Raw genomic sequence first — 21,075 nt, 5'->3', positions numbered from 1 at the left:
CGGCCATGGCTCACGGGCCCAGCCGCTCCACGGCATGTGGGATCTTCCCGGACCGGGACACAAACCCGTGTCCCCTGCATCGGCAGGCGGACTCTCAACCACTGCGCCACCAGGGAAGCCCAAATACTATTTATTTTAACATGAGAGTGACCTATAAATTGTCCATTCATATGTTATTTTATGTAATGGCTTAGGCACATATATTACTATTTTTAGAAAACGCTTTGGGCTTTCATTTTAACTTTAACTTTTTTGAAGTATTAAAATTAATATACAAAGTAGTTTTTATATCTCGCAACAGAAACTCTACAGGTTAGGACCATAATATTTATAATAAAACTGCAAAAACATTTTTTCCTCCTTATTTTGATAAGGTTTCAAATATCTGCCAGTAGGAAATACAATAAATGCAACAAAAACTAGAGGTAGACCTTCATTTGAGTTCCACTGACTAAAGTTTTAAAAATATTGCATGATCCTTCTAGATAAGTTTAAGAAACTATGTACATACATTTTACAGATTTGAAAGATTTTATCCACTGAAGTGTAAATTTTTTTTTTTTTTTTGTGGTACGCGGGCCTCTCACTGTTGTGGCCTCTCCTGCTGTGGAGCACAGGCTCTGGACGTGCAGGCCTAGCGGCCATGGCTCACAGGCCCAGCCGCTCTGCGGCATGTGGGATCCTCCAGGACTGGGGCACGATCCCACGTCCCCTACATCGGCAGGCGGACTCTCAACCACTGCGCCACCAGGGAAGCCCTGAAGTGAAAATTTTAAAATGTAGAAGAGGGAAGGGAAGTGTTGGGAAATATGTCCTGGGTGATTTCTTATCAGCAGATCTGATTTCTTTATCTTATGTCAGGAAATGGGGAATTTGAAGCGGTCTTTCTGGTTAATATCCTTAAGAATATTAGTTATTACTAACAATTTGAACTTGTCAGAACAGGTAGGTATTAACAGTTGTGTACTATTCTTTGACACATTGTTTAATCTAGAAGTATATGGATACTCTTAAATGATGCATTTTTTTATAACAGATTTATAGGTACTGGCATCAAAGTATCCTATGAACAAAGACAAAGATCAGCTTCTAGATATTTCAGTACTGATATGTCCATAGGGCAAATGGAACTTTTGGAATGCCTGTTTCCGACTGATTTTCATTCTGTTCCTCCTCACTATACAGAGGTAAATGCTGATACTTTTCCTTTAGGATTAGTCTTAAAATGTCTTGCTTGTTAAGAATTGTGTGAACAGCAATGATTTTCTTTAAAAAGGCATAGGAAGTTGTATAGGAAGAAGTTTTTTGTGGTGTTTGCATTTATATTTTGTTGAAACAGATTTTTAAAAAAAATATTTATTTATTTATTTGGTTGCAGCAGGTTTTAGTTGTGGCAGGCGGGCTCCTTAGTTGCAGCACGTGGGTTCCTTAGTTGCGACAGGCGGGCTCCTTAGTTGTAGCATGTGAACTCTTAGTTGCAGCATGCATGTGGGATCTAGTTCCCTGACCAGGGATGGAACCTGGGCCCCCTGCGTTGGGAGCACAGAGTCTTACCCTCTGTGCCACCAGGGAAGTCCTGAAACAGATTTTTAAGGGTGACCTTTAAGGCCATTATAAGAGTGTGTTACATTTTTAGAGTTGACTTGTTTTAGAGTCAGACAGGTTATGGGACAAATGACTTAATTTCACTCATTTTCCAAGCACTCTTAATTTCAGAAGAATTCTATTATTCAACGAACAGTTATTGAATGCCTACTATGTGCTAAGCACTGTTCAAGATAAGTGAAATGTCTTGTGCTCATTTATCGTTAATCTGATTTTTTTCCTATCCTAAAAGCATGTCCTAGAGAAACTTTTAAAAGCTATCAGAATGACATTTTTATTGCTGTTACTTTGCCCTTGTGAGTTATTTTATTTTCAAAGCGCTTTATTTGAATCCTAACATACATTTTGCAGATGTGATACTAAGTATTTCAGAAGTTAACTAATTTGTCTAAAAGTCACATTGCTAGTAAGTGACAAAACTAAGGCTTAAACCAGCCTTTCTGACTTCAAAAAGCTCTTTCCACTATTATGTTAGCTCCATTAATTCATGTGATTAATTATAGCTCAATATTGTACATTTCATTTATCTTCATCTTTGTTTTTAAGCTTTTAATGTTCCATTCCAAAGAACAAACTGATTCTCACCCCCCTGTGTGTCTTCAGCTTCATTATAAGCATTCTGAGAATAAAGGACCCCAGGTAAGAGATCTTTTTGTGTGATTAGCACCTGTAAATTTTCATTTGATATATATTTTATCACAATCACAAGGTTTTAATTTAATTTTATAGAATTGTTAGTGATCATATTAATGCTTTCTTTTTCTTTTTCTTTTTTTTAGGGTAGTCAGGCAAGACTTAGTTCTGTTCCTCAGAAGGCAGAATTACAAGTTAAGTTAAATCCAGTGTTTTGTGAGCTGGATATCAGTATTGTGGACAGGTTAAATTCTTTGCTTCAACCACAGAAGCTCACTACAGTAGAGATGATGGCATCACACATGTATACTTCATATAATAAGCATATTAGTCTGGTAAGTATTTAAAAAGTTGCAAATACACATCATGATCATAGCTAGCTAATAGGCTTATTGGGATGATTTCTGAGCTTAAGTATTCTTAATAGGTTAAATAGCATATGTTATTAAAACGGCATTATTTGTAATAATGAAAAAAGGAGGCATCTTTAATGTCTAGATAGTAGACTAGCTAAATAAGTTGTGCTAATGTACTGAGTGCAATTTTATGCTGCCACTTTAAATGATGGCTATAAAGAGGGTACAGCAGCATGAAGAAGGCTCATGAAGAAGTATGAAGTGAAATGTAGAATATATTTCCACATAAACTTTTATTACAACTGTGTAAATAAAATTGTATAGAAAAAGACTGGATTGAAATATACCATTTGGTAGCACTGATTATGTTAGAGTAGTAAAATTAGATTTCCTTTTCTGTGTTTATCTGAATTTTATAAACTGTGACTATAATATCTTGATAAAACTTTATTCACACATATAATGAACTAGCTGAATCTCCTGTAAAATGCAGCCCATATAATGTAGAATATACTCTTGAAACTGGGAACATAATTTATCATATTGTGTTATGGAGCATCACATTGTATCACTTTTACTTAGATCTGGTACCTGGAGTCTTTTCTAAGCTAATCAAATAAGTCAGGTTTGTAAGGTGCCTGTTAGGAATTTTAGGATTAGGCACAGTCAGAGACAACTTTGTCTAAAAAGAAAAGGGAAAAGATATTTTTCTACATATTTGCCTCTCCCTTAATTAGTGGTGAGTATTCACATTAAATCAAGATTCTTTAATTATTATTGTCAACAATTGCTATTTTAAGTTCTGTGGGGCAAGTGTTTATATTTGCTGTTAGCCATAGATGTACTGGGATGATGATTTTATCTCTTGAGCAATTTTTGCTGAGAGTGGGTGTTAGTATTAGAAAGTCAAATAAGGGAGAGAAAAAATAGGATCCAAGTCTTAGCATAAAAATGGAATTTTCTAATCTAGGTGGTTAGAGACTGATCCGTGAAATTGAGGATTGTTATCACCTACACTGTACTCTGGACTAAAGCTTCATAAGTTTTAATTCATTTTAGAGAAAAAATAGAAATAGACTTTTATCTGAAGGGCATGTTCTTTGACCCTTTTATTATAATGTGGCTTTAAGTAAATGGTGCATACATGTTTTGGTTTCTATGAGTCATTTGATGGCATCATACCCTGCAGTTGGATGGGAGCTCAGAGTGAGCCATTTAGGGGGAACTCAGAGTGAGTCACTTAGGGAATATTTATTTAGAACCTGTGATGTGCCAGGCCCTGCTTAGTCCTGGAAATACAAAGATGAGTCAGGGATGGGCCTTTGCATTTGATAATTCATCGGATTTCACACTGAAGTCTTTAAAGTAGCATGTTGGTGGATAAATCCTTCAAATTGAATGCTGGGTACTATAGTGAGTTTTAACCATATTGAGTTTGTTGATAAGCTAATTTACACATTATTCTTTATAGTCTGTAGTAAGATACATATACATCTATAGCACCTGTGTCTTCACTTTGGTTCAGTTTTTATTTTAATTAATTTTTTTAGGTGAGGATTTAACTTTTGCCGGTAGCTTTGACTTTTGTCAGTAGCTGTTGCATTATAAAATTTCATTACACTAAATTAATGTAGTAGTTAATATGAATTGTGTGTTAATACGTTATCCTGAATGAGGAAGTAGTGATTATGTATATCGTAATGTTGAATACTAGTGTCATTTATGTTCATTTGCTTAATTTAACATTTTGGCATATTTTTGATGTTTTGTGTTTTAGCACAAAGCTTTCACTGAAGTATTTCAAGATGATTCACATAATCCTGCAAATTGTCGGATATCAGTACAAGTTGCCACGCCAGTATTAAACCTTTCTGTTCGCTTCCCAATACCTGATCTTCGATCAGATCAAGAGAGGGGACCATGGTTTAAGAAGTCACTTCAGAAGGAGATTCTTCATTTAGCATTCACAGATCTAGAATTTAAGACTGAATTCCTAGGAGGATCAACCCCTGAACAAGTTAAATTGGAACTTACCTTTAGAGAACTAGTTGGTAAGATTGACCATGCCCGTAAAAGAGCCAGACTAGAAACTAACAACTGCTACTGAAACTTACATTAAGAAAAGTATATGACAGCCCCCCAATACAATAAAATTAAAGAACATATGTTAGAAAGCAGGTGTAACAGCTTTTTTCTAATACTGTATGCAAACGTGATATCTGTCAGTTTTTGAAAAGAAACTACAATGCATGATGATTTATTCACTTTGAGAATATAGTGCTTTAGCCTACATTTTAATACCACCTACTACTTACTTGTTGTAGGGCTAATAGTAGCCAAAATTTATTGAGTGCCACTCTGTGTTTGCTGTGTGCTGAGCACTTCACACACATTATCTTGTTTTCTTTAATCATCATAGTTATGATAGGCTTATTATTTCCAATTATTTTTATCATTTATAAGTGAGGAATCTGTCAACTTCCGAAGAGGTACCTCCCAAGGTCAATGTAGTAATAAATGGCGGAATCAAGATTCAAACCCAAGTCTGACACTAGAGCTTGAGCTTTCGACCATCATACTAACAGTGACTTTTCTTTGTAAAATCTGTTTTAAGTTCCCCTCTCCTCCTCTTTCTGCTCACCTCCTTCTCTGTAGGCTGCAGTTTTCCTTCCCTTGTTTTCTCTGAGTTTTGCATATCATTAGAGATATTTAAAATTGACTTGCCAGTTATGATTTCATGGAAAGGCCTTTAGGGGTTATCTGGAATCTTCCCTTATCTCTAGTGATAAGAAACTCATTATTCTGGTGGAAAGTCATTCTTTGTAAAATGGAATGAAAAAACATATATGGGTTTATTGTGAAGAAGTAATTCTTACAGTGCTTGGTACAAAATAGACATTTAAGAAATGTAGTTATTTCTTAAAATAACTACATTAAAAAAATCTGTTCCTAGACTAACCGCATAAACTTTTATGAAGAATAATCACTAAGTGGCACTCAGTAAGTGGTAACTACTATATTTAATATGTTATGCTTATTTATTTATTTATTTATTTGGCCATGCCACGTGGCATCTTAGTTCCCTGACCAGGGATTGAACCTTGTCCCCTGCATTGGGAGCGCAGAGTCTTAACAACTGGACCGCCAAGGAAGTCCCTTATATTTAATATGTTATGATTATGCACCTTACACGTTAAACATTCATACTTAAGAATTTGAGTTTGAGCAGAAAACAGCATTTAATTTAATTTATCTGCTCATCCTGTCTCCCCACATGTACATGTGCAGCAGGAATAAATGAATAAATGTTGTAGAACTTAACACTGCATTATGTCCCTGATTTAGAGGATCTTTGCTCCTCAAAGGAGGAAAGTGTCTTCTCTTAGTATTTGAGAAGAAATGCATCTCCATGAATCAGTCTTGTTTTATTAGGGTCATTCCAGGAGGATAAAGGAGAACCATCTGTTAATTTTTTCCACGTGACTAGTGGAGGAGATGGAGATACAGCATCGTCAGATGACTTTGACTGGCCACGGTGAGTAAGCAGATGGACATGATACATACATTTAATGAGACTTTCCTCTCAGAAACAAGTTGCTATAGCTTTTTTGACTGACATTTTGGCTATTAAATTTAAGCTAAAAGTATCCAGCCTTGATAAGAAAACCCCGAGGAAGATGGAAAAATTAAATAAAAAATATGTACTACTTTATCAAAGGTGCCTGTGAGATACGGACAGAGATGGACATATAAAATGTGTTCTCTGGCCTCAAGTTACTTAGCCTAATGAGATGGACAAAAGAATCATGACCATTCTAAAAACAGTTCATTTTTGAAAAAGGCTTTAGTAGAAGAGGTATCATACAGCACCATTTGGTTAATTATCAGATGAATTTTATAGTCAGTGATTGTTTTAGGAAAGTATTTTCAAATCTGGGGAGCTTTTACAGAACACTGATTCTTGCGCCCCACGTTGAGATTCTGAGATAGAACCTGGGCATCAGTATAGTTTAAAAATACACCAGGTGATATGTTCATAGCAGCACTATTCACAATAGCCAAGACATGGAAACAACCTCAATGTGCATTGACAGATGAATGGATAAAGAAGCTGTGGAGCATATATACAATGGAATACTACCCAGCCATAAAAAAGAATGAAATAATGCCATTTGTAGCAACATGGGTGGAACTAGAGATTATCATACTAAGTAAAGTAAGTCAGAAAGAGAAGGACATACCATATGATATCATTTATATGTGGAATCTAAAATATGACACAAATGAACTTAACTAGAAAACAGCAACAGACTCACATCGAGAACAGATTTGTGGTTGATAAGGGGGAGGTGGGATGGGGGAGGGATGGAATGGGAGTTTGGGATTAGCGGATGCAAACTATTATATATAGAATGAATAAGCAACAAGGTCCTACTGTATAGCACAGGGAACTATATTCAATATCCTGTGATAAACCATAGCGGAAAAGAATATGAACAAGAATATATATATACATATATATGTATGAGTGAATCACTTTGCTGTAAATTAACACAACATTGTAAATCAACTATACTGCAATTAAAAAAATGAAACTACAGTAGGTGATACCAATGTGCAGTTGGATTTAGAGAACCACTGCTTCAGGATTTCTTAGGCAGGAGAACTCATTCTCTAAATTAGCCTAATAATGGGCTTGGATTACATTTTTTTTTCTCTTTTTAAAAATTTATTTATTTGTATTTTGGCTGCGTTGGGTTTTCGTTGCTGTGCGCGGGCTTTCTCTAGCTGCGGTGAGCGAGGGCTACTCTTCGTTGCAGTGCTTCACAGGCTTCTCATTGTGGTGGCTTCTCTTGTTGTGGAGCATGGGCTGTAGGCACGTGGGCTTCAGTAGTTGCGGCACGTGGGCTCAGTAGTTGTGGCTCGCGGGCTCTAGAGCACAGTCTCAGTAGTTGTGGCGCACAGGCTTAGTTGCTCCACGGCATGTGGGATCTTCCCAGACCAGGGTTCTGAACCCATGTCCCCTGCATTGTCAGACAAATTCTTAACCACTGCGCCACCAGGGAAGTCCCTTGGATTACATTTAAAAGAACTTAGTTTACCCAAAATAATGATCCTTTATTATATTGAAAACTGAGTTTGTGAAGCCTCTCTCAAGAATTAAAGTGATCTTTCTTGTGCCGCTTTTCTACCTGCCTTCTTTTACACCCCTATACCCTATGTGTCCCACCTATCAGACTCCTAGGACAGGCCTTGTCAGCACACAGCTGATCACGAGCAGGAGTTTGCATCATAAGAAACGAATCTACTTCAATTAGGTAATTTGAAAGCACAGTTTACATTAAGATATCTGTAAATTAGGAAGCAGTTGTTTTAGTTGATAACTAAAACCAACTGGCAATACCTTCTTAGGAAAAAATAAGCTATTATAGATGCAACACAGCTGTTTTGTTTGAGCGTGCCATGCCTCATCATGACGGCAGGCTGGTGAGATAAAAAGGAGGCTACAAAGCCTTGTGCTCGTGACATGCTGCAGAGAGTTAGGAAAGGACTGGCATTACTCTGGGGCAGAAGCTAATGTCATCAAAGGCTGTTAGCTCTTGATATTTTGGGTTTGTAGCTACAAAACACCACCAATAACACAAGTCTTTTATTATTGAACTTCCTAAAGGAGAAGATTACTTTGTTGTTGCAGTTCTGAAAATATTCTCTAATCAAACTCTCCTTCTTCCATTTGAACAATTTATATAGCATGAGGTTTCTTAGGTATGCAAGTGTTCCATAATAGCTGAACAGCTGGAATGTAGAAGGATTTGGTTTAATGATAATAAATAGAATTCTTAGGTAAAATTTGCAAGCTGTTAATGAAATTTTAAAAAAAATTTTGTTTAACTGATACATAGTTGATTTACAATACTGTGTTAGTTTCTGGTGTATGGCAAAGTGATTCAGATATATATATATATATATATATATATATATATATATATGTATGTATGTGTGTATGAATATATATATATATATTACACACACACACACACACATATTTTTTATCATGTTCTTTGCCATTATGGTTTATTACAGGATATTGAATATAGTTGCCTTTGCTATACAGTAGGATCTTGTTTATCTACTTTATATATAGTAGTGTGTATCTGCTACTCCTTATTTATCTCTCCCCTACCCCCTTACCCCTTTGGTAACCATAAATTTGTTTTCTATGTCCGTGAGTCTGTTTCTGTTTTGTAAGTAAGTTTGGTAATGAAATTTTAAAATAACCCTTTTGTTCTCAAAAGAGCAGATTTTCCAGTTATCCAAGTATAAAATGTTAATGCCCTTCTTTTATTTGCTTGTTTCATCAGTTCCACACTTTTAAGTTTACAGCATGCTCAGGAGTGGGTTGCGTTAGATATAATTAGACTTTGTGGAGAAGTTGACGCCTATCAGTAATGATTTAATCAGTGGGCTTTGTATTAGTTTGAATACAGGTTAGTTTTGCAGTTTACACTTAGATCTTGATTTTTTAAATTGTCTTTGCTATCAGAATTGTGCTGAAAGTAAACCCACCAGCCATGCATTCCATTTTGGAGAGAATAGCAGCTGAGGAAGCAGAAGAGAGTGATGGCCACTACCAGGAAGAAGAGGAAGGAGGCGCTCATTCCCTGAAAGACGTTTGTGATCTGAGAAGACCAGCCCCGTCTCCCTTCTCTTCTCGTAGAGTGATGTTTGAAAATGAACAGGTAAAATAAAAGTGTGAGCAAGCAACAAAGGAGTACCCTCTATCAGAGAGCTTTTCATGCTCTATCTTTAAAAAAATACTTTGTATACTATTTTTTGCCATATTTTTAGCTCCAAGATTGAATAATATCTATTTTTTTCCCTTGGTTAAAAGTTACATGCTTATTTATTTGCCCACATACAAGTCGTATGGGTCCGGTAAGAAGATGCTACTACTATTTTAAATATAAAATAGTTATTTGATGCTTTTTTTTTCTTCTTTTTTTTGCACTAAATTGTTATGTTTTAGATGGTGATGCCAGGAGACCCTGTAGAAATGACAGAGTTTCAAGATAAAGCAATCAGCAATTCTCACTATGTGCTGGAACTTACATTACCCAATATTCATATAACACTACCTAATAAAAGCTTTTATGAGAAGCTTTATAATAGGTGAGTTTAAACACATTTCATTGAATCTTTGGGATCAAACTTTCCTGTCTAACTGCCTCTCTACCGTCCTACCTCCTTGTTTTCCCTCTTCCCCCTTTTCTTTCCTTGTTTTAATATTATCAGCTATTTCAATGTACTTTGTATAGTGTTGATTATAGACCTGTTACCGTTATGATGAGCTATTGTCATAGCAGAGTTTCCTAACCAGTGTGTCTGGTAACTGGGTTTCTTGTGTGTGAGAGGTATTCCCTCCATCGTAGGTTGGCTGGTTGCCCTCTGTCACCTTACCACAGAGTACTGAGAAAATATCTCTTTGTGTATAATGACATGAAAAGAGTTAGGATATACTTGTATAGAGGGCCAAGAGATACTGGTGTAAAGTCAGAGTCCTAGAGTCTTTGTGCAAAGAGAATCCCTTCTCAGAGTCTAAAAAAAAGCATCTTTTTAGAATTAGAAACTCTAACTTATAAACTTGTCTATAAAAACTTAAATTTATTACATTTAAATACCCTTAAACATATATACCAAGCAAATATGTTGAAATAAATGGCACTCTAGAGTAGAAAGGTCATAGACTCTGAAGATCTTGTACAATTTACCTAGGCCCCTTGAGCTCCATTTCCTCACATATAAATTGGAGATGATACTTGTACAGGCCTCAGTGGGTTGTTTGGAGCATTAAATGATACAACATTTGGAAAAGTTCTGAGAGCAGTGCCTGGCGAATAGTAAGTAAGAATGTTATCATTCCCGCCCACTGTGGCATAGCTGAAAGGTGGTCGTGTGGGTTTCTGGAAAAAGACAGGTCCTTAGTGTCTGTTATCGCTAGCTTCCCACTTGTAAACAAGTATCCAGATTTTTGTTAATCTTCAGAAACTGCAGACCGTTGTTTCTGCTGTAGATTTACTTGGTACAGAATAGGATTTGGATTTATACAGGATCTGACATTTGGAAACCACTGATCTCTAGACTACTCTCCTTATTTTATAGTTGAGGGATATCTACCAAGAGCTAACGAATGTGCAAGGCTAAGACTGAGCAAAATGAAACAACTAGTTCAAAGTCCATCCCAGAGGTCAGAAGGGCTTCATCCATTTCTTTCTCCTTATGCATTGATTGAACAGGTGGCTATTGGTTAGATTGCAACATCAGAATAGTAAAATATAACTTAAACATTCCATTTATGAATATATGTTCATTTACCACTTCCTCTTTTTTTTTTTTTTTTTTGCGATATGTGGTCCTCTCACTGTTGTGGCCTCTCCCGTTGCGGAGCAACAGGCTCTGGACGTGCAGGCTCAGCAGCCATGGCTCACGGGCCCAGCCGCTCGGTGGCATGTGGGATCTTCCCGGACCAGGACACGAACCCGTATCCCCTACATTGGCAGGCAGACTCTCAACCACTGCGCCACCAGGGAAGGCCACCACTTCTTTTTAAAATGTAGGACAGTGCCTTTTTTTGATGACAAGCCACTGGTTAGAATTTTTGCTTACTGTATACCCAGAAGGCTTTGTCTACAATTCTCAGTTTCAGTTTCTTTGAAGTGGAGTGAAAAAATAGTTTCAAAGCAGTCTGAGTGCAGAATCCTTTCAGGTTTTTAAGATTTTTTTCTCACTTCAGTGTATATACTTAAAAGTCATCAGTTAGCACAAGATTGAATTAAACTATGCTTACAATAACATACAGCTGGGATGAGCAGATTTGGGGCCAAGCACGATTTACCCGTGGTGACTATACAAAACATATAATTCAGCTGGTGGGAGCAGAAGTTCTCAGGTGGGCTAGCGAGTTGTCTACCAGCAGCAAGCGGTAGCATGTGGGGGACGTCAGTCAGTACGGCAGGCAGGGTAGCTTAAATCAGGGAACTGGAGAGCATCTGCTCATCTGGGGAGCTGGCTCAGGGGTGTTGGTCACGAGAGTTTCTGTTCTCTCTTACCCTGCCCACTGCTCTGTCTCCCAGGCCCCTAGACTTATATAAATACCGCAGTGTTCCCCCACTGTGGGTCATATAAATCATAGATCTAAGTTAGCATGTGAATTCTTTGCCCTCTGTTTGGCTTTGTCTATATATACATATATATTTTTTTTTCTTCTAATTTTCAGACATTCTCAAACTTATAGGTAAGTTGCAAGTACAGTACAAAGAACGTTTTTACCCTGAACCATTTGAGAGTAAGTTACTGACTTGATGTCCCTTCTGCTTTGAGCAGTTGAATGTGTATTTCTCACAAACAGGGACATTCTTCTACATGACCATAATTCAGACATTAAAACAAGAAAATTAATATTATACATTAGCATCTAATCCTCAGACCCCATTCATGTTTTGCTAAATGTCTTAATAATGCCCTTTATTATACATAAAATTTACAGGTATCTTTCTGAGCAGGAATTATAACCAATTCTGCCTTTACTTCATACATCTGAAATGTTGGTTTATTCCTTCATCAGCTGACTCTTTTCAGAAAGATAGTCTCAAGTACAGATAGATTTTTTTTCTATGTCAAAAATCCTTTAGAATAGAATATAAAAAATATTCTACCTGGTTTTATTAAATCAGATATTTTTGAGCTTCTATAATGTTTCAAGCTCATCGCCACGGAATCAGGGTGATGTGTCCTTAAACATCTTAAGTGTTTTTTTTTGTCTTGATATTAGAAACATCATTCAGTGTTTTATAATATTATGGTATCAAGACTGTGTTTAGACCAAAATGTAAATAAGGAAAAATAGTAAAATCATATGAAACATATTTGCAGGTCGTATACCATGAACTCCAGGTTTTATTTAAAGTAATAGTTTCTCTTTAACCTGTGAAGATAAGAGAATGGTTGTAGGGAATAAGGTAAAGAAAAATTTCCTGAGAAAATTCTTCATTTTATACTTTCACTATTTCTTCATACAGGAATTTAGACTAAGATCTGGATTTAGACTCGTTTCTTTTTTTTCAATAAATTTATTTATTTTTGGCTGTGTTGGGTCTTCGTTGCTGCGTGCGGGCGTTCTGTAGTTGCGGCGAGCGGGGGCTACTCTTCGTTGCAGAGCTCGGGCTTCTCATTGCGGTGGCTTCTTTTGCTGCAGAGCATGGGCTCTAGGCATGCGGGCTCAGTAGTTATGGCTCGCGGGCTTAGTTGCTCCGTGGCATGTGGGGTCTTCCCGGACCAGGGCTTGAACTTGTCCCCTGCATTGGCAGGCAGATTCTTAACCACTGCGCCACCAGGGAAGTCCTAGACTCTTGTTTCTTTGTTCTGTGAGTGACGCACCCAAGAGGTAGCGAGCCAAATGAGTACCGCACAGTTCTGGGCATCGCTGTCAGGGTGTCTGAGGTGAGACATGCTTCTGCCCCGTGTCCCTGGTATTCTTCATCCAGCAATGCTTCCAAAAAGAGACCTTTTGGGTGGGGATTACAGTCTACTGAGAGTGACAGTACTCAGTCCTCGTTTATACTTTCTAGGGCCTCAGAAGCTCAGGAATTGGCCCGGAAGGTTCCTAGACAAGTGGCTTCTCACAGGAAGGGACCAGGGCTACATCATCGCTTGGCACCTTGATTGGTATTCACACTAGGCTTTTTGACAAGTCTGTGCTTTTGGCAGTCCTTCCATGTGAGTCATCCACTGGTCCTTTCTTCAAACCTTCAGTGCCTGCTGTGTGACAGCCACTGTGCTAGGCACATATAAAGATGACTAAGACACAAGTCTTAGTCTAGGAAAGGGAAACTAGAAAATGGAGTAGAATGTTATAGGTGCAGTGACTGCATTATGCACGTGAAGGATGTGCTATGGGTCCAAGCCTAACAACAATCTTTGTAGAGAACATTGTAAAGTCTCAGTTTTCATGACAACATAGAGGTGAGTGGTGGGGGTGGAGGTATCTGAGAAGTGACAAATATTTCTTTGAAAAAATAGGATGCAGTGGTGACCTAGCTTGACATGTATCACCCCAGTAGTCACCAGTATTGACTTGGCTGTTCGTCTGTTCCATTAGTTAGAAGGGTTTCCTCTCTTTATTCCCTATTCTGTCTGCTTCTTCATCTCATGCAAACTTCCCAGCGAAGCTGTGCTTTCTGTGGAAGAAAGAAAAAGCAGATATCCCTAGAGAAAGTGAGTAATGGAAGAGAACTGAATTGGGAGCTGGACGTAATCTGGGCTCTGGTTTCACTTCTCCCACTAATTAGCTGTGTGACCTTGGGCAGGTCACTTAACCTTTATGATGCAGTTTCTTCAAGTGTAAAGTGAGAATAATAATTCTGCCTTGGCTGCCCCAGAGGATTGAGGGGAGTCAAATGAGACAGTGCATAATCTGTTATAGTTTATTGAGTGTTCTCATATATGTGAACAATCCTTTTGTTCTTTATGGGTTTTATTTTTAATAAACCTCCTCCTTTAAGTGCATTTAGATGTATGTAATTTGATGCATATAACACTGGTGAAACTAGGAGGATATCTAATTAGGTATCTAATTGTCCAGATTCCTTTCTCATTGCCCTGATAGGCATAGCAGTTTTTTTTCCATTGAAAGAAATTCCATTTCACCATTTGGAAAATTTATTATTCATGTGACTTCTTAAAGGGATATACTTTAGTTTGCCTTTGGTTGAAGTAGGAGTTATGTATTTATTTTTCAACTTTTGCCTTTGTAGGATCTTTAATGATTTGCTGCTCTGGGAACCAACAGCTCCTTCACCAGTAGAGACATTTGAAAATATTTCATATGGTATTGGGCTTTCAGTAGCCAGTCAACTGATTAATACCTTCAACAAAGATAGTTTCAGTCCATTTAAATCTACAGTTCACTATGGTAATATATTTTAAATTTCTTCTGAATTAAAATGCCTGGTTTATCAATAAAGTAGTAACCTTTTAAATTGATGGATTTAAAAATGTTTCTTTGGTGTTTTCCATTTATAACTATATTTTATAATATCTTTTAGTAATTTACAGTATTTCCCCACTTCTAGCTATTTATTAAGAATGTTATCAGTTAAGTGTTATTTTTATAGTGATAGCATATTCATTGTCTGAAGTTCAGTGGTAAAGACAGTACATTTTTATTGTCCTACCAGATTCTTTGTAAAAATAAACAGGTTGTAAAATAAGTAAATATTCTTGTGATAAAGTTCAGGTTTGAATGCTGTTTTGTGTTAATAAGCTGCTAGAACAGCTGTAATTGTGCAATTCATTTCTCATAGATGAGGAAAGTGGATCTGAGGAGGAGACTTTGCAGTATTTTTCCACTGTTGATCCCAGTTATCGTTCTCGTAGGAAGAAAAAACTAGACTCTCAGAACAAGAACTCGCAGAGTTTTCTCTCAGTTCTTCTGAGCATTAATCATGGATTAATTGCAGTGTTTACAGATGTAAAGGTAAGGATGTACAAATCCAAAGTGATTTTTCAAGTGCATCTTATTATAAATCTAGCATGATGTACGCATTCAGTAACTGAGGTAGTTGGAGGTTGTTTCAGTGACTGCTGATGAAGGTCAGTTTTCTGAGGCACCACGATGACAGCAGCTTTGGAAGCTTAGCTTTCGTTGCAGATCAAAAGACAAACATTACCTGGACCTTCTTTTGGAAAACATGCTGGTCCCACTCCTGGGGTGGTAACAGTAATTTATCTGTTCCAAAGGGTGATGAAGTACCGAGGTTCATTTGGCAGAAGAGGCCGGCCTAGTGTTTAATTATTCAGTTTTGAATACCACCATGTTGGATGGTTCAAGAATCAGACCACTTTGCTGCAGTGTGGGAGATCCTCCTAACCTGAATCAAGGAGGAGCATCTCAAGGGTCGTTCTTACTTTTCTGTATTTAATTAATGACTTCTCTGTTTTTTCTGATCTTCTTATTAGCAAGATAATGGAGATCTGTTGGAAAACAAGCATGGTGAATTCTGGTTAGAATTCAACAGTGGTTCATTATTTTGTGTGACAAAATATGAAGGTTTTGATGACAAGCACTATATCTGCCTTCACTGTAGCAGTTTCAGTCTCTATCACAAAGGTAGGACAAATGTTAAATATGTGTGTTTTGTTCACTTCTGGTTAGACATGTTTAAATTTTGCTTAATAAAGAAAATCTACTGAGAACAGAACTCTTAACATTAGAAATTATTTTCTGTAGGGTGTTCTGATTCCACTGGCAAAGTAATAATTATTGTAAATTAGAAGTTGACTTTATGTTCTTTTTTTGCAGCAACTTATATTGAGATATAATTCACATACCATGTAATTCACCCATTTAAAATATACATTTCAGTGGTTTTTAGTATTCCATAGAGCTGTGTAACCATCATCATAGTCAACTTTAGAACATTTTCATCAACCCCCCAGAAGAAGTCTGCACCTTTGAGCTATAAACCCCCAGTCCTGCAGTCCACTCTAGCCTCAAGAAACCACTGATTTACTCTCCGTCTCTATGGATTTGCATATTCTGGCTGTTTCATATACATGGTATCATACAATAGAAGGTCTTTTGTGATTGGCATCTTGGCATGATGTTTTCAAGGTTAATCCAAATGTATCAGTGTTTTATTCCTTTTTATTGCCAAGGAATATTCCATTTTATGGATATACCATGTCTTATTATACATTGGTCAGTTGATGCGACTTTACATTCTTTATTTTCTCTTAAGTGGTATTTCCTTTTGGTAACAAATACAGAAATTGCTCTTCTTTGAGCACATTCCTTGTGTTGCTTTGTGAATAGAAATGAGATACTTGCACATTCTTAATGTTTATTAGATTTTCCTATTTAAATTTAACTTTTCTAGCATTTCAGATCTCAAATTTTTTTTTTAACTTGGATAGTCACTTATACCAACATTAGTAGAGGAGAATGAATTATTAATATCAAGCTGGTTCTTGGTCATTTTGCCTCCAGTGTATGTTATATTCAGTGGAAGTACATGGATTTTTGTTTTGAGTTATAGAAGTTCGTGAATTCATTTCAAATAATCATTTTGTTATCTTGTCACCTCATTGTGGATATAGGCATAGTGGATGGAGCAATTCCTTCTACAGAAACACGACTGCCCAGTTCAACCCGACCACATTGGTTAGAACCTACTATTTATTCCTCTGAAGAAGATGGCCTCAGTCGAGCTTCTTCAGATGGTGTTGGAGGAGAGACTTTGAATATGCTCTCTGTTGCAGTTAAAATATTGTCTGATAAATCAGAGTCCAATACAAAGGTGTGTGTTTTGTACTTTTATACCATTAAATACTTGCTGCTGCTGATTTGATTACTAGTTAATAAAAATGATTGCATAAATGTAACACATTTATTTTCTTAGAAAAACTTTTCAAGTTTTGAACCAGAGGGTTATGTAGGTGATAAATGTAATTCTTTGTGTTGCTCTGTAGGAATTTCTCATTGCTGTGGGACTGAAAGGAGCCACTCTCCAGCACAGAATGCTTCCTTCTGGGCTTAGCTGGCATGAGCAGGTAAGAGAGCTGTGATGTATATTTATTGATTTATTTTTTACTTTATGTTAATGTGTAATACACATACTGAAAAGTTCACAAATCATAAATATTCAGTGCTCATCGAATTTTCATGAAATAAATACTCCTATATAAATACCACCTGTTATGGTAGGAAATAGAACATCATCACCACCGCAGAATGTAATTGATTTTTTACCTTAAAGTTTGGTCCTTAATCATCTCAAAGACAGTTATGTTTTGTCATTAAAGGGAAGGGACCTATAGAGTGCCTGGCATAGAGGAGAATAAATGAGTGTTGACTTGCACTTATAACTGTATATTCTTTAAGTGCCGTAATTTCAGAATTATCTCCTAGGCCAATAATATACACTGAGGCATTTATAAGGAATTCTGTAATTAATTTCCAGTGTAATAACTGTATTTGGTTAATTACATTTTTTCAAAGGAAACTTTGGGTAAGAAGTTAACTCTTCTTTATATGAGAGTGAAAACTAGCACACTATGATTATTGTTCATTTTCCTTAGAAGGAGAAAGCTTTTCTTTGTGCTTGGAAAATAATAAATTATTTTAAACCTGAATGCTTTCAGAAACATTCTGAAACATAAAATATATAGATAGAAAGAGAGAATAAATAGAGCAGGGGTAGAGAGATGGTCAGTCAAATGGCTGGCTGTAAGGGAGGGATTTAGCCTAACTTTTTTATTTAGATAGAAATATAGAGTAGATGTTGGTGAGAAGGACTGGTTTTCAGACAGATCTGGGTATAAATTAAGGAACAGGAACTTCTCCCAACAGTGGATTTTATAGAAAACCAGATGGAGAGTTTTAAACAGTCTTTGGCAAATTTTGTTTTTTTCAAAAGAATTAGTCCAAGCAAAGTAATGTTGGAAGTATGTTATACATACTTTGTTAGTTTCATAGGATATGATTTTTCCAATATCTCTGTAGCATTGCAATTGTTAGATGGGCCTCTTCATTTCAAATTCTAGTTTTGCAAATACTTTTTGAAATGAATTCCTTCAAATGATGATTTTCTTTTAACATTATGATTTTCCACTAAATGGTTGTTTTTTTGTGTGAGCTATTTTATTTCATGTTGGTATTAAGGATATCATATCAAAACTTTTTTTTTCTTCTAAAGCAGGGCATTTTATATTTTTGTGATTATAGATTTTATACTTCTTGAATATTGCTGATGAACCTGTTCTGGGATACAATCCTCCAACTTCATTTACAACCTTTCATGTTCATCTCTGGAGCTGTGCACTTGATTATAGGTTAGTTCATAAATGGAGCAAAATAAAGTTTTAGTCTTTAAAATGTGTACTAAGTTTTGAGAAAAATATGTAATTCAGTAGAGTTAAGGTTCAAAATGCTCTTTAAAGGTAGTTTCTTTTTTTTGCAGCAGACTAATGTTCTCTTGTTTCTTTGTGGTAATAGGCCTCTTTATTTGCCAATCCGATCTCTTCTTACTGTTGAAACATTCAGCATTTCAAGTAGTGTTGCCTTGGATAAATCATCTTCTACTCTCAGGTACCGTGTTAAGCCTCGCTGTCTACTAAATGCAGCAGTTCAAAACATACTGACAGAGCTTTATCTCAACCCTTTGATTAAAGTCTCAGTCTTTGTTAAAAGCAACATCCTTTTACTATTAGTCATGTTCCTTTATCCAAGTTTTCAGTTTTTCTTTCTCAGATGATTCGTCCCACCTCTTCAATTCATTACTGTATTTCATTTTTAGGGAGAAAATTAATTCTTGAGATTTTTGGTTAACTTTTTAAAACATTTATATGTAAACTTCCCATAATACCTGATACACTTCATTTTCCTAATTTAAACCTTGTGAATTTGGGCATCTGTTAAAATTGCTGAAAATTTAAAATTGATTTGAGCAGATGATTTAATCTCATTTATGCCATTTAAATGTTTCTAGTACTCATAAACAGTGAGTTTTAAAGAAATGTTAGGGACTTCCCTGGTGGTTCAGTGGTTAAGAATCCGCCTTCCAATGCAGGGGACATGGGTTCAACCCCTGGTCAGGGAACTAGGATCCCACATGCTGTGGGGCAACTAAGCCCACACCACAGCTAGAGAGCCCACGTGCTCTGGAGCCTGCGCACCACAACTAGAGAGAAGCCTGCACACCGCAACGAGAGACCCCGCAGTTTGCAGATCCCGTGTGCCACGACTAAGACCCAACACGGCCAAAGATAGATAAAAAAATAAATAAATATTAAAAAAACAAATGTTAGGTGACATTTGTAAGTTAGAAACTGCATATGACTTTGATCATATTTATATCAGAAAGAATGGTACAGCTAAGTATATAGTGATCATACAGCTTATATTCAAGGTTAGTTTTTTAGATCTTGATTTTATCTTTTTTTTGCCCAGAATAATCTTGGATGAAGCTGCTTTACATCTGTCTGACAAGTGTAATACTGTCACTGTAAATCTGAATAGAGGTAAGAGTTAAAAAACAAAATCTGGGATAGATGAATCCTCTTTTATTTTTTGCATTTGAATATTTTTAAGCATTTTAACTCTAGAATAATGCCAGTGAACTAAGGATCTTATCAGTCTGAGTATTGTAATACCAGTTTATAATATCAATAACATTGGTGAAATGCATCAAATTATATATATATACTCTTGTTTATTTAATAGAAGGAAGATTTTGTTTCTAACTAAAAATAAAGTGAACTGTAGGATTTTTGTAGGATGAAACTATGTTTCCATTACATTATAAGTATTTGTAGTACTACCTGCCATGAATTTTAAAGAAACACTAGTTTTATTAGGTGTTTGTTGGATAAGCATTTTTTGAAAGTTATACTCAGATATTTTATTAATTACTTAAAAAAATTTTAGATTATGTTCGTGTGATGGATATGGGGCTTTTGGAATTAACCATAACTGCAGTGAAGTCTGATTCTGATGGAGAGCAAGTAAGTTATTAAAATAAATGGATATTTTTATTTAAGTCCTTTTTTTATAGAAGAGACTAAAAACATACTGAACTTACTGTAAATTATTTTTCCACTTACCTAATTTTAGTCAGAAATAGATAAAATATTTGGAAGTTAAGATTGAGTTATTATAAATGCATGTTTCCTGTGGCAAGACAAATTATCATATTATATTTTATTTAATGTAAACCTATGCAAACATTTTTTTCTCGTTTTGGTAGACATTTTTATCCTTTTTTCCGTGTCCTGTCCAGACTGAGCCGCACTTTGAATTACACTGTTCGAGTGACGTTGTCCACATTAGAACGTGCTCGGACTCTTGTGCTGCATTAATGAATCTCATTCAGTACGTTGCAAGCTACGGGGACTTACATGCGGCTAACAAGGCGGACGTGAAGTCCGGAGCCCCGCAAAGAAAGATGAAGGTACAGCCGCCAGCCTCATTCATTAGAACTCACTCACCCCCACCTCATTCCAGACATGCGAGTGACCTGTACATCGGCGAGGTCTTCTTGACAGTCATAGGGTAGAAAGGAAACTTTGAATAATCATCTATCTATTCTTACTTTCAGGGTGATGGGGTCTAGAAAGGTGATTCCATGGGCCTTTTTGGAAAACCATTCTACTGTTTGATGCTCTCAGTTTCAGAGCATTAATCTTCTCAACCAACATATATTTTCCCAGACTTAAGTTATTTTCATATGTCCTCAGGGAAGAAAGAAAACATTTATCATGTGAGAGTCTGTTATATGCAGTTGTATGTAAAAATGCTTTGAGAAGGTAGATGGCAGGAATTAGTATTATTACCAGAAGACTTATTTATATGGTATTATCTTTCATATTTGTTATCTACAATTCTATCCAGTTTTCAGTATACTTTCTCATATGTGATTTACTCTTA

The 21,075-nt window shown here is 36.3% G+C and overlaps 1 protein-coding gene across 2 annotated transcripts in view; it reads left to right on the top strand.

Moving 5' to 3' along the window:
- ATG2B (autophagy related 2B) overlaps positions 1 to 21,075 on the top strand; it is a gene marked incomplete at its 5' end in the record, with an annotated part of 66,461 nt that overhangs the window by 20,109 nt on the left and 25,277 nt on the right. For both annotated transcript variants that reach the window (XM_079701096.1, XM_079701095.1), the window contains 17 exons: positions 1,037 to 1,187; positions 2,152 to 2,244; positions 2,385 to 2,573; positions 4,372 to 4,645; positions 6,027 to 6,129; positions 9,139 to 9,334; positions 9,622 to 9,764; positions 14,405 to 14,562; positions 14,954 to 15,126; positions 15,609 to 15,759; positions 16,749 to 16,948; positions 17,121 to 17,201; positions 18,376 to 18,482; positions 18,646 to 18,738; positions 19,600 to 19,670; positions 20,077 to 20,153; positions 20,429 to 20,599. In XM_079701096.1, the coding sequence (XP_079557222.1) occupies positions 1,037 to 1,187; positions 2,152 to 2,244; positions 2,385 to 2,573; positions 4,372 to 4,645; positions 6,027 to 6,129; positions 9,139 to 9,334; positions 9,622 to 9,764; positions 14,405 to 14,562; positions 14,954 to 15,126; positions 15,609 to 15,759; positions 16,749 to 16,948; positions 17,121 to 17,201; positions 18,376 to 18,482; positions 18,646 to 18,738; positions 19,600 to 19,670; positions 20,077 to 20,153; positions 20,429 to 20,599 (2,431 nt within the window). The remainder of the gene's footprint in view (positions 1 to 1,036; positions 1,188 to 2,151; positions 2,245 to 2,384; positions 2,574 to 4,371; positions 4,646 to 6,026; positions 6,130 to 9,138; positions 9,335 to 9,621; positions 9,765 to 14,404; positions 14,563 to 14,953; positions 15,127 to 15,608; positions 15,760 to 16,748; positions 16,949 to 17,120; positions 17,202 to 18,375; positions 18,483 to 18,645; positions 18,739 to 19,599; positions 19,671 to 20,076; positions 20,154 to 20,428; positions 20,600 to 21,075) is intronic.

Source organism: Hyperoodon ampullatus (genome assembly GCF_949752795.1).
Source record: "Hyperoodon ampullatus genome assembly, chromosome: 3".
Classification (NCBI taxonomy): Eukaryota; Metazoa; Chordata; class Mammalia; order Artiodactyla; family Ziphiidae; genus Hyperoodon; species Hyperoodon ampullatus.
This window is presented reverse-complemented; position numbering and strand designations above follow the sequence as displayed.